This window comes from Heteronotia binoei, chromosome 10 (assembly GCF_032191835.1).
Source record: "Heteronotia binoei isolate CCM8104 ecotype False Entrance Well chromosome 10, APGP_CSIRO_Hbin_v1, whole genome shotgun sequence".
NCBI classification, from domain to species: Eukaryota; Metazoa; Chordata; class Lepidosauria; order Squamata; family Gekkonidae; genus Heteronotia; species Heteronotia binoei.
This window is the reverse complement of record NC_083232.1, coordinates 58,633,556-58,646,575: the sequence shown is the minus strand read 5'-3', so window position 1 is coordinate 58,646,575 and position 13,020 is coordinate 58,633,556. Positions and strand designations below refer to the sequence as shown.

Genomic DNA, 13,020 nt, shown 5'->3' with positions numbered 1-13,020 from the left:
GCAGCACACTGCCTCTCTTTTAAAAGTCAAAATCTTTGTGACTGACAGTTCAGAAGGGGAAACTACAAATTCAGTCCTTCCTTGCCAACTAGGCAGTGATGGTAATTCAGCTTTTAACATGACCTTTAAGCATGAAGTTCCAGCTGCTCCACAAGTTCTCCTTTTCCAACAAGGACATGAAAATTTAAAAACAATAGAATCGTTCCCATTTTTAAAGAGGCCGTATGTCCTATAAAATATCTTCATAAAGTGTATATTAAAATTTAAAAATGCAATCCCAAACCACTAAAACACTGAATTTAAAGTAGCTCACTGGCACCATTGTCAATGGAAATAAACTGACTTAAACACATATCTGTAGCCAACAAAAAGTCCTTGTAGAGAGACTAAGGATTCAGGGAAATTCAGATTCCAAGATATATTCTGATTCAAAGATATATATTTGGGGGAATTCAGATTCCAAGATATATTCCAATTCAAAGATTCCTAGGCTGCATACTATGTGCTGCTTTCTAACAGCAACAAAGGCCAGTGAGAAACGGTATTAACAAATGAAGAAGAAAAGAGTGACATACCTTTCTGATATAGTGAGATTAGGTATGCCAGGAGGTTTTAGCTGCAAGAAAAGAAAAAGCTGTTTATGTTCAAAACATAGTTTTTCTAGACAAGCAGGCAGGCATTGATGGGGCTTCCATCAGAACGTAAGTGTGGCAACATTGCTGACGGAACCTGAAGCAGAGTTACATCCCTCTAAACCCACTGACTTCAATGGGCCTTAGAATACAGTAAACTCTACTTTAAATTGCAATAGAAGTCTACAAAATTAAATGTAACCAAAATAAATACAGGATGCCCTGAGCCAAAGTCAGATAACATTCATGTTAACGGTACATACATATATTGGTAACAACCTGTAGGCCAGTTTGATTTGATGAAGAAAGATGAGATAAAATGACTACACTGGACCCTGTAACTCCCTTCCACTAATCGATGAGCCTTGCTCCAATGGAAAGAACCTCATTCCGGAGGGAGAAGACCTCTGAGATGCTAACTACTTTTGGAAAATTGCATAATACCTTGATGGATTTTCAATTTGGTTTTGGAACTTGTTTGCATAAATATTGACTTGGCTCTGAAGGTGCCATTGCTAACACTTGCACAAAGAGAAATTCCGAATTTCTTTTGCAGATTCTCCCCTTCTGTTGCAGCTCACTGTGCCACTCCAGAGGGTTTGTCAACTCTCAGGAACAGCTTGAGGAGGAGGAGAAACACAGGAAGTCACAGCAAAACAATGGTGGTAGTGAAGCTGCAACGTGTTAGCTAGAAGAATAGTTTTTGCAAATTGTTAGACCCAAACCACTTTGTTTCTTTCCATCTAGGAAAGCTGTCAGACTAGACATTTCACAAATGATCTTGCTGCAGTTTTTCAAATGATTTTTCCAGCCACAGGCCAAAGCACATCATTTTTGCTTGCAAAGTATCAAAAACTGGGTAGAATCAAAATGTGCTCGCTAACTTTAGTACATTAACTGATTACACATTCTGAAGTGTGGAACAACAACCTGTTTACCGATGAGAAGCTGAATCACATTTGAGCATCAAATGTTATTCAGGTCTACCTTGTTTGATTTGAGGGCTGCCGAATGGGGAGACCCAGATGGCGTGCAGTGCAACAACTCTGAAGAGAAGGCTGTGTTGGCGATCTGCATACATTCTTCAAGAGTCTTCAGGAATGTGGTGCATGTGGATTTCAACAATGCTCCCATATCAATTCCATTCTGCAATATCAGAAGACCATTCCCAATATCAACCAGTTCTTTGGGTACCAAGCCTGACTCAACCATTGCAATTAAACTCTCTGCCTTATAGTATTATACTATTAGCTACCTTATACTGAGTTGGTCCATACTGAGTGAAGATCAGTATTCTGAGTGGCAGAAGCTTTCTGGTCTCATGAAAAGGTCTTTTACATTACCACAGCCTCCATTCTTTACTTGGCAATATCTCCAGAAGTAAGTTGGCCTATAGATAAATGACTGGGAAAGCACTATCAAAGTATACAATGGACCTAGCAGAGGTCTCATTATCTAGACTTGCTTGAGGCCATCTGGGAACAGTAGGCATTTTCTTTATCTGCCATAAGAGCTTTGAGGGCTTTAACTATTGGGAGGCTATCTGCTCTCTTAGCCTTTCTCCGCATATTTATTTAGGCAGCAGAAAACAGCAGAGGAGACAAGGAGGGATGGGCATGAACAGGCTCACCAACCTTTGTGATGAATTTTGTCTGGTTCGTGGTTCCCAAACTGAAGTTCGCAAACTGCAGCCTGGCCATGAAACTCCATGAATTTTAAAGGCAGTTTATGGATGTGGGTTTGTGGGGAGAAAAAAGTAAGGGTTTAAACCCCAGCTTTCTCCTACCTGCAAAAACCACTGAAACAGATGAGCTGTGGGAGTAGGTTTCTCCTGGTCCTTAAGCAGTTTAGACTGGAAATAGCTGTTTAAAGGGGCTTTCTTGGGCTTAGTTCCTAGCCATTTAAACCAAACAGCTGAGCAGTGCTTGGAGCTATTTAAACCCCGACTTTCTGCTCCCTGCAGGGGTCACAAACCCATACAAAGCTATTTGGTTTGCAAACCAGTTTCCTGGTTCATATAGGTTTGTGGTTCAGTTTGCGGTTCAGCCACAAACCATGAACTGAACTGCAAAAATGTGGTTTGCACCCATCTCAACAACAGGAAACTCCAGTTGAAGAATGTATCTTATTAATTAAGGCTGCTCTTAATATACCAAGATCCATTATCTTGCTTGAAAGGAAAAAAAAATAACATCTTCCATAAATGCATTGCAAATTCTATTAATTCTGGCAAGCAAACTACTAATTCTGGTAAGATATCAGAAATGTAATAAAAGTCATTGTTCATCCACTGAACCATAATGAGAGGAGTAGGATATTACATTTTAAAATAATATATAAAGAGGATCAAAATCTAGTACCACAAAAAACACAGCCTCACATTGTATTTTCACTGACCTATATTTGACAACCATTCATCCCAAATGGTTCCTGTGTTTTTAATGCATTGCAAGAGGCTTGACGCCATCCACTACAGTGCTATGGTGACAGGAAAAGCTATACCTGACTTTTTTCCTCATACCAAGCTGCTTTTAAAGGTTCCCATGTGTCATTCCTGGCTAGGGTTGCCAAGTCCAATTCAAGAAATATCTGGGGACTTTGGGGGTGGAGCCAGGAGACATTGGGGGGCGGAGCCAGGAACAAGGGTGTGACAAGCATAATTGAACTCCAAGGGAGTTCTGGTCATCACATTTAAAGGGACAGCACACCTTTTTAAATGTCTTTCTTCCATAGGAAATAATGAAGGATAGGGGCACCTTCTTTTAGGGCTCATAGAACTGGACCCCCTGGTCCAATCGTTTTGAAACTTGGAGGGTATTTTGGGGGAAGGCACTAGATACTATACTGAAAATTTGGTGCCTCTACCTCAAAAAATAGCTCCCCCAGAGCCCCCAAAACCTCCAGATCAATTCCTCATTATACCCTATGAGAAATATTCCACATAGGGAATAATGAAGACGTTTCCCTCTCCTCCACACACACACCCCCTTCTCGCAAATCTGATGTAGGGGATTGGCCTCTCTACTCACCAGCCAGCTTCTTTGCAGCAACAAAGACACAGACACAGAAAGTTGAAGCCTTTCACCACCTCCGGAGGTGCAAAGGCACATGGTTCTTTGGGCGGGGCAGGAAGCAGCCTGGGAAAGCTCCGGCTGCTGCGATGGAGCTGGGTGGGAAGGGGCAGGGAGAAGCTGCTGTGATCCGAGGTGAGAAGGGAAGGGAAGGGAGGAGGAGAAGCATCAGGGATCGGTGGGAAGGGGAGAGGAGAAGCTGCTGGGATCTAGGCTGCGCGGGAAGGGCCACCTTTCCCCCCGCTTTCTGGATTTTTGCCGAGAGGGGGGAGGAGGCTCCAAATTGGGGGTCCCCTGCCCAGGCGGGGGATTTAGGAAGCTTATTCCTGGCTACATGCTGACAATTTATACATAGGCCTATAAATATTGTCAGAAGGAATGAAGCCTGCCACTCAGGCCTGTAGTCACCAGAGGCCTATGGGGGCACTGCCCGTGGTTTCCAGGCAGGGCCCCCAACTTCCAGGAGGTCCTCTGGGGCATAGCCTGCTTTTTTTCTTTTTCTTTTTTTGCCATGGCTGAACCAATGAAGCGTCATCAGCGGCAGCTAGAGCTCGGAGAGCTGCAGCAGCAAAAGCACCAGGAGGAGAGGAGGCAGGTGGAGGACCAGGGAGGGGGAAATGGAGCTGCTGGCTGCAAAATGGCAGAGTGGAGGAGAGGGAGGTGGAAGGAACTCCCTCCTCAACTTGCACACAAGGTGCAGTCCCTTCTTGACTCCAAAATGTTAGGGTTGGCTTCCTTGACTTGGCTACTTTCAGAGCATCCAGCTTTTGCCTCTACTCCAGAAAGCTTCTGAGAAGTGGCAAGCCCCACAGTGGATGGGAAAGGGTGCCCCCCACTTTTAAAAAAGCCCCTCGACTTTTAAAATCCTGGCTAGGCCCCAGCTGCCACTAATGCACAGGGTTATAGCTAACACAATACAATGGTACAAGGAAATGTTTCCTTCTACAAATTATTGTGATGGCATTACTGCCACTGATGTAATGATATATAAAATACCCTCAGCTCTGGCTGACCTTCAACCAAATCAGATTTACCTCAGATTCTGATACACCGGATAGGCCCATTTCCTTAGTTTTATCCACTTGCTGAACAAGGAGGTCACAATATAGTCTAAGTTCTGCCATTCTCTTTTTCAGTACTTCAGTGTTTTCTGTAAACTCTAACGATACAAATACACACAAAATCAGGCATATCTAGTTAAAACAATTTTAAGGATTTGTTAAATTGGTCAGTACACTTCAGACCAGCCAACACTGTTTAGAAGATTGACAATTTATTTAATCTAAGAAGTTTTGAAAGATCATAGATGAAGAAAAAAAAACAAGCCAGATGCTATTGATTTCTCCTCTGGTCTACTTTATTAGATTAATTGCTAATGAAGAACTATGAAGAATTATCTAGGCAGAAAAGAAACAGAGCCAAGTCCCAAATTTTAAAAATTATAGATTTGAAATGCTTTGAACAAGGTATAGAAAACATGGAAAGGGGCACGTTTTTTCATGTGTCTGATAACAGGTCAGTTTCATTTTATTTCATACATTTACCATCCCATGCTTTTATTCCAAAACAAATTCCTGAAGTAGCTTTCAATAAAATGAATAAAATACAAGTTTTATAAATACCAACAATGTAACATATATATTACTCTCTTAAACTAAAACCATTACTTGTGTCTTATCAGAGAATTAAGAGATTTCTGGGAGTCTGGAGAATACAAGTTTTACGTTATTGATTGTATTTGCTTTACAATATGCACTCCACAAATGGCTCCCAAAACAACTTAAAGAAATTAAAAAAGAATACAAACATATCGCCAAATATAGTATTTTTTCACATTAAACAGGAAACTGATAACATTGGTTTAAAGTTAGGTTTAGTAGATAGGGCATAGTTATGATTCATGGTCACTTTTTAAATGCAGATTTAAGAAGCAGTTTCATTCTATTTTTGCTAATGCATCCCCATTATCTTCTCCTTTTTGTCTTGTCTGGATTTTTGTAAAGAACAATTAAATTCAGTCATTCTTGCTTTTTATACCACAGATTGTAATATTCAATATTACAGAAAAGGACTGCATTCATACAGACTACATATCAGGGTTTGTCATTGCAAGAACAAGTCTTGGGTTTCTCAAATGTATTTAACTACATCATTTAGATCTTGCCTTTCTGTCCAGTGCAGCTTACATTTTTCTCCTGTCCTCCATGTCATCCTCACAATAACCACGTGAGGTAAGGTAGGCTGAGTGTGCGTGACTGCCCCAAGGTCACTCAGTGAATTTCAGTAGCAGAGTGAGCATCTGAACTCAGGTCTCCCAGACTCTAGTCTGAAACTGGCTTTTGCATTTATGTGGTCCCTTCCTTCTCTTCTCGTGTGGAATCTAGGAACTGACATTTTCTTAATTTGCAACAAACCACAATTTGTTAATACATCTAAACTAGAAACCTTTTCTGTAAGCAAGAAATGAACCATATCTTCCATTATCATGTCAAGTATAGGAGGGAAATACAGGGAAGGTACAGGGAAATACAGAACTTCCAGGGTTCGTTCTTATTTATTTTATTTTATTATATTTATATCCCGCCCTCCCCTATCAGGCTCAGAGTGGCTAACAACAGTTAACAATTCGATAACAGATTTAAATTATTAAATTTAAATTCTTGTAATGATAAACCACAGTTTGTTGTTACGTCTGATTGCAGCCCTTGTGTTCATGCTCAAATGAGTAGCAGAACATTTTACTGAAGTATTACACGCAGGGCTTTTTTGTAGCAGGAACTACTTTGCATATTAGGCTACACCCCCTGATGTAGCCAATTCTCCAAGAATTTACAGGGTTCTTCTTACAGGGCCTACTGTAAGCTCTTGGAGGATTGGCTATATCAGGGTGTGTGTAGCCTAATATGCAAAGGAGTTCCTGCTACAAAAAAAAGCCCTGATTACATGTCTGTTTTTGTTTGTTGTCTGGTATTTCCAAGTGCTACAGCTGAGAGAAGATAATGAAAATGCAAACAAATGTAAGTTTGTTTTAGGAAGCTGAGAAGCATGTTGGAGATGCATCCTGACCAGAGAAGAGCTTGCCTTTCTCCTTCTGTGTCCTAATGTCAGTCAAGCAGGCCTTGGCAGTTCCTAGAGCAACCAACCACTTTTGCCTCTCAGCTGCATTTCTGGCTTTCAGGTAGAAGTACTGTTCTCCTGGGATAATGAGATCCATCCGTGTGTTATCTGTAGAATGAACTAAGATGAACAGAGCAAAGATAGATACAGAAGACTTCTCCTTGCTTGAAAAACATTAGAACAATGCAGGCTTATGCTATTTTCTAATAAGTAAGAAGTCATTTTGCAAGTCCAACAAAAAAGGGGAGCTATTGGTAGACACAAGGATTGATCCAGGAACTAACATATCTGGATGGGGTTACTTGCTCCCTAAAGAGCAGGTTTATAGCTTGGTACAGCTAGGCCTCCTGTTGGTGGCAGCGGCTAAGAGCGCCTTTCAACAACTTTATGCTTTCCTGGGCAAAAATGTTTTGCTGCTGTGGCCCATGGCCTAGTAACAGCTAGATTAGACTACTGCAGTGCACTCTACTTGGAGCTGCCCTTGATGAGTGTCTGGAACCTACAACTGGTACAAAATACTGGTATTGCCCTTTAAATCCTATAAGGCTTGGGGCTTTAAAGATCAATACCCAGCATTATACCTTAAGGACTTCCTGTTCCCATATGAACCTACCTGGCCACTACAGTCATCTTCAGGAGTCCTTCCTTGGGTTCCCCACCATCAGAGGTTAGATGGGCTGCAACTCAAGGAAGGGCCTCCTAGTCCCTCCCCAGGGAGACTCATCTGTACCCCTCTACCACCAGGAGGTGAAGACACGTCTGCTTTGTTTGGCTTTCCCTCACTTATGTTTGTTTAATTGTTTTATATATGTAGATTTTAAAATTACTTTAATGTTTGAGTGTTGGCCACTTTGGAGACCCTGATTTGGGTGGAAAAGTGGCTTAAAAATGTTAAATAAATAAAAATCTCTCTCAGTTACCTTGAATTTCACACACTGCCATCTGGATACTTCCCTTACAACCTTTCCAAGCATCTTCCCGTGAGTCGTAATAGGACAACACCCCTCCTCCAAGAAGGAACCATCGAGGCTGCCAGCCTGAAAGGGGGGGGGGATAACTTTAGCATTGGCCAGGACAATGTCACACATTTAGCTGCCATTTTCAGATAGTAAAGCAAGCATCCTGCTGAAATAAAACCTGTCACACAACTGCCCTTGCAACCCTGTCATTCAACTACATTAATTCTGTGTCAGTCTCTGCAACAATACAAACAGGAGGCTAGTGGCATCTTAAGAACTCACAAGATTTCAATCCAGCACAAATGTTTATTTTATTTACTTTATTTATATCCCACCTTTCTCCTCAATGGGACCCAAAACAACTGACATCATTCTCCTCCGTTTGCTTATGGAATAAAATCTGGCTAGTTTTTATGGTCCCATGGACTAGGATAGCCCTGGATCTCATTGGATCTTGGAAGCTAAGCAGGGTTGGCCCTGGCTAGTATCTGGATGGGAGACCTCCAAGGAACACCAGTATCCTGATGTGGAGCCAGTGATGGCCAACCACCCCTGAATGTCTCTAGCCTTGAAAAACCCATGAGGTCATCATAATTCAGCTGATGGCAAGGAAAAAAACCCCTGTTTTTCTGGTGCAACAGACTAACATGGCAATCTCTCTCAAATAACAACAACAGCTATTATTATTATTATTGTTTTATTTTTTTTTATATCGCCTCACCCCAACCAATGCTGGGCTCTAGGCAATGTACAAAAGAAATATACATAAAATCAATAAAACCAGTGAATTAAAAACAGTTGCAACCCAATGATATTATCATTATTATCACTATTATCATTACTACTACTTCAAGTTATTAATCATCCTATCCCAGCTTGCACCAGGCAAGGAACTGCTGTTCTCCCCCCTTTGTGAAAAAGAGGCAGTCATCTCCATGTGAAGCTATCAAAGAAGAATTTACTATTTGCATCTGGTCACACATCAACACACCAGTTAATTGAATCTTGACTTGCAGCCAGACACCAAACTGCCAATCAGCCCATTAAGCCAGAGCCCTGAAGAGTTTGGGCAGACAATGCAAAGCCCACAGGGCACCATGCTGATGCACCTTGCCACAGTGATAACGAACCCACCCTCTAATAGCCAATATAAGAGGGGCACATGCAGACCCTGCAACAGAGAGGGGCTGTTAGAATGAGCTCAGTTTTTTATTCTTACACAAAGAAGCACAAACCGGTGTGAGGCAATGAAACCGGGACAAGATACAGCATACATTCAAAAAATCAAGTTGTGCTTTCAAGCCAAAACCAAAATGAAATAAGAAATAAACATTCCCCAATGCCATTGGTTTCTGAATCCAGACAGCCAGTAATAAAGCCGTGCACTAAGAAATGGCTAATTGCTTTAGACCTCAGTGGGCATAAAAACGACCATGTAAATAATACATAGCCCCTCAAGTCAACACAACCCTCTCATTCATTGTGGGGCTCCTGGTTATAAATAATCATAACTGTGCTCTTTTATTTCTATGATAGCAGGACAATCCCCCCTCTAACATGCAACTGATTTATATCCTTTCTGCCACAGACCATACAATGCATTTAGCTAAGAGCTGCACAGCACATCCCTGTTACAGTTTGGGGGGGGGGGGGGTCTTTTCCATATTTTGCAGTGCGAAAGAAAGAGAAATGACACCCTTTTGAAAAACAAAACAAAGATGAAGCATCCCTTTATTGTCTGACTAACAAGCGCCGAACAAATTAAAATGCAGTCTTGGCTATACAAACAGCCAAGCCTCCAAAATGCTAAATGAGAAAAAAAATCCACCCAACCACCCTAATAATTCATTTATTGATGCCCACATTCTGAAAGAGAGAGTAGGATGTTCAAAGCATGCTAATGAACTTCTAATACAAAATGCGTCTGATGAAGCAGGGCTCTTGCAGACAAATAAATCTGATAGTATTTAAGGCACCCCCTGGGCTCTCGCTGTTTTTGCTACAAGAGTCTAACAAGGCTACTTTTCAGGATTACTTTTCTGGGTTTAGCCTAAGGTTTAAAGCACTAATTGATTAGTTCATTAGCAGTAATTTAAAATTGGATTTTAATTAGATTTGTTCCCTCTGGGTGGGTGTTCATGGCTTCCTTGTGGTTGATTGTGCGGCAATGTCTTGCATGTAAACAAAAAAAGAGTTGCCTGCATTCATTAATCCAGGCAGGCTATGGTTTTCATTTGTGCAGAAACAGAATGATATCTATTTTGTACTGGATCCCATCCAAAGCAGCATAATCTAAAGGACAGCGGTGGACATAGGAAGTGAGAATTCAAATCTCTGCTCTGCCCAGAACTCTCAGAGTTAGGTCAGGCCCAATGGCAAAGGTGTTCCACATTCAACCTTGGTTCTCTGCTTCACACACTCAGTTAGGGGTTTTGGTTTCAAACGATTGGCAGTCATTGTTTGAAAGGGATGCAGTTTTTCAGTTCAGATGTAGCAACAAATGATGTGCCTGCACAAAAGCAGAAGTCACTAGAGGAACAATGGCATATGAAGGGAAGAATAAGGAGTGTGGACAAACAGGGCTCACCATATGGCATTACATCTGAACCTGTCGCGTGTCTCTTGGAGCAACTCACCATGAAGTATGAACCAGTATGCAAATCAAGACAACTTGCAAGATTTGATGCATGCTGAAGTGTCCTCCCACCAGAGCAAAGACATCCTCTTTTCTTCCAAGATTTCACCAGACACTGCTTTCCTTAGTGCATTTCTGCAGCCATAAGAATGTGAAACCTAACTTAACACTCAGTTTCCCCAAATGATAAGTTGTGTACTCAACGCATCCTGTTCTGCATGAAGGGCAACCAGCTCTGCCTGTGCGGATCTCCATTTTTAAAGTAGGAGTAATCATGCCCGTCAGCACCATAAACACAAAACAGATTGTAGAGCACTCTAGCAACTTTATTCCGTTGCTCAAATGTCCTGTCCATAGAAACATCAGTATGTAGAGATGTAAAATTTCTGGAAATTTTGAAGCTCGGAAACCCCTCCAGGTTTTTTTTGTTTTTTTTTTGGGGGGGGGGGGGACCGGAAATTTTTGGAAAAATTGAAAAAAATGCCAGATTAGCACTTCTTTTTTTCTTTTCCAGATTGAAAGTCATTCTGTTACTTTAGGAACATAAAATATGACTATGAACAATTTTACTTGGCATGAAATTATCACAACTAGCATATTAAAAACATAGTGTATCCAAACAATTATTACAAACAGAATTTACTTTTTAAATAGTATTTGTTTGTAATTGTAACAAATGGAGCAACAATCTCCTGAACTGTTTACTAGTTTATGTGGAACAGACAAAAATCCTCCACAAAACAATTTTTAAAAATCCAGAAGTAACAATTATTCATATTTCCTTTCCAGAGTATTAAATAAAAATAAAAAACTCATTCTCATAAAAAGAATTGAAGAGGGGAGTGTATAGAAGGGAGTGTAGGACTAAGTTTCAAGGAATGGGCATGATTTAGGACTTGCTTGTCCCCAGTGCACAGAAATTAGAATAATCTGATACCATACATATTTTTAAGAAATGATTTGGAAAATATTTGAACACCTTGTCTTAAAATATTATATTTATCATGTTAAAGAAAACATTCCATAATCATTTTCTTTTCTTTTTAATCAATTTTTTGGGAAAAAAACAAAAAAAGGCTTCAAGAAAAATGGTTTCTCCCCTAATTTTTCTGGGTTTTTTTCTGGGCCTTCACATCTCTACCAGTATGTGCATTTGTGCAGCATCTATCTCATGGTAACAGTGATGTTAAACTGGTACAACGGTACTTTGTCTGGTGGTGTAGTGCCTAAGCACTGGATGGAAATTGATTCATCAGTTACAAAACAAAATCTTAACTGATAGTCCCAACTTTGCTACAAGGTGAAGTGAACAACTGCAATTATGTTCAACAAAAAAATAATTCAAATCAGAATACCATCTGGTTTACAAAGAATATCTCCAACTGAGGAATGATCAAATTTCTCTCACTAACTTTAACATAAAAATGAAAGAAATTTTTACAGATAAAGTCGCGTCGTTCCGCCGCGACTCCCCTGCCATATTGGAGACAGTATGCGAACCTGAGGCTCCTTGCCTGTCTTCAGATTGTGTCTTGGATGGTTTCGGTGCTCTCAGTCTGGAGGAAGTTGACAGGATCCTCCTGTCTGCACGCCCTACAACGTGCAATTTGGACCCTTGCCCCTCCTGGCTTATAAAAACCTGCCAGAGGGAGCTTAGGTATCCTGTACGGGATATCATAAATAGATCCCTGATGGAAGGGCAATTTCCAGCACCTCTTAAAGAGGCAGTGGTCCGCCCCCTCTTGAAAAAACGAACATTAGATCCGGCCGAATTGGCACATTATTGGCCGGTTTCGAATTTACCCTTTTTGGGTAAACTTATTGAGAGGGCAGTGGCGTTGCAACTACAGAGCTTCCTGGAGGATGCTTCCATCCTCGACTCCCACCAGTCGGGCTTTCGCCCAGGTCATGGGACAGAGACAGTGCTGGTTGCCCTGGTGGATGATCTTCAGCGGCATCTGGATCGAGGCGGCTCGGCGGTACTGATGTTGTTAGACCTATCGGCAGCGTTCGATACGGTCGACCATCGGTTGCTGACCTGCCGTCTCGCCGACGTGGGGATTCAGGGGTTGGCTTTACAGTGGCTGACCTCTTTCCTCAAGGGTCGGGGACAAAGAGTGGCGATCGGGAACGAACTGTCCCGGAGGCGCCCGCTTGATTGTGGGGTGCCTCAGGGGGCAGTTCTCTCCCCGATGTTGTTCAACATCTACATGCGCCCCCTTGCCCAGATTGCCCGGAGATATTGGCTGGGTTGCCACCAGTACGCTGATGACACCCAGCTCTATCTACTCATGGACGGCCGGCCTGCCTGTGTCCCAGAAAACTTGGACCTGGTGTTGCAAGCCGTGGCTGGATGGCTCAGGCTGAGCGGATTGAAACTAAATCCAGCAAAGACAGAGGTCCTTTGCTTGGGTCGCCGTGGTCCGGGGAGGGAGATTCCCTTACCAGCCCTCGACAATGTGCCTCTGACAGCGGCGCACAGGATCAGGGGCCTGGGGGTGCTATTGGAGCCTACTTTAACTATGGAGGCTCAGATAGCAGCCACCGCCAAGTCCGCATTTTTTCACCTTAGGCGGGCAAGGCAGTTGGCTCCTTTCCTGGAGAAC

The 13,020-nt window shown here is 41.9% G+C and overlaps 1 protein-coding gene across 2 annotated transcripts in view; it reads right to left on the bottom strand.

The window, feature by feature from the left end:
* The window catches only part of PLEKHA8 (pleckstrin homology domain containing A8), a 37,713-nt gene that overhangs the window by 15,858 nt on the left and 8,835 nt on the right, over positions 1-13,020 (bottom strand). Inside the window, exons 2-6 of one of the 2 annotated variants that reach the window (XM_060248719.1) lie at positions 7,741-7,857; positions 6,770-6,940; positions 4,738-4,862; positions 1,620-1,778; positions 576-616 (exon numbers count right to left, since the gene is read on the bottom strand). In XM_060248719.1, the coding sequence (XP_060104702.1) occupies positions 576-616; positions 1,620-1,778; positions 4,738-4,862; positions 6,770-6,940; positions 7,741-7,857 (613 nt within the window). The remainder of the gene's footprint in view (positions 1-575; positions 617-1,619; positions 1,779-4,737; positions 4,863-6,769; positions 6,941-7,740; positions 7,858-13,020) is intronic. The other variant, XM_060248720.1, reaches the window with a different exon arrangement.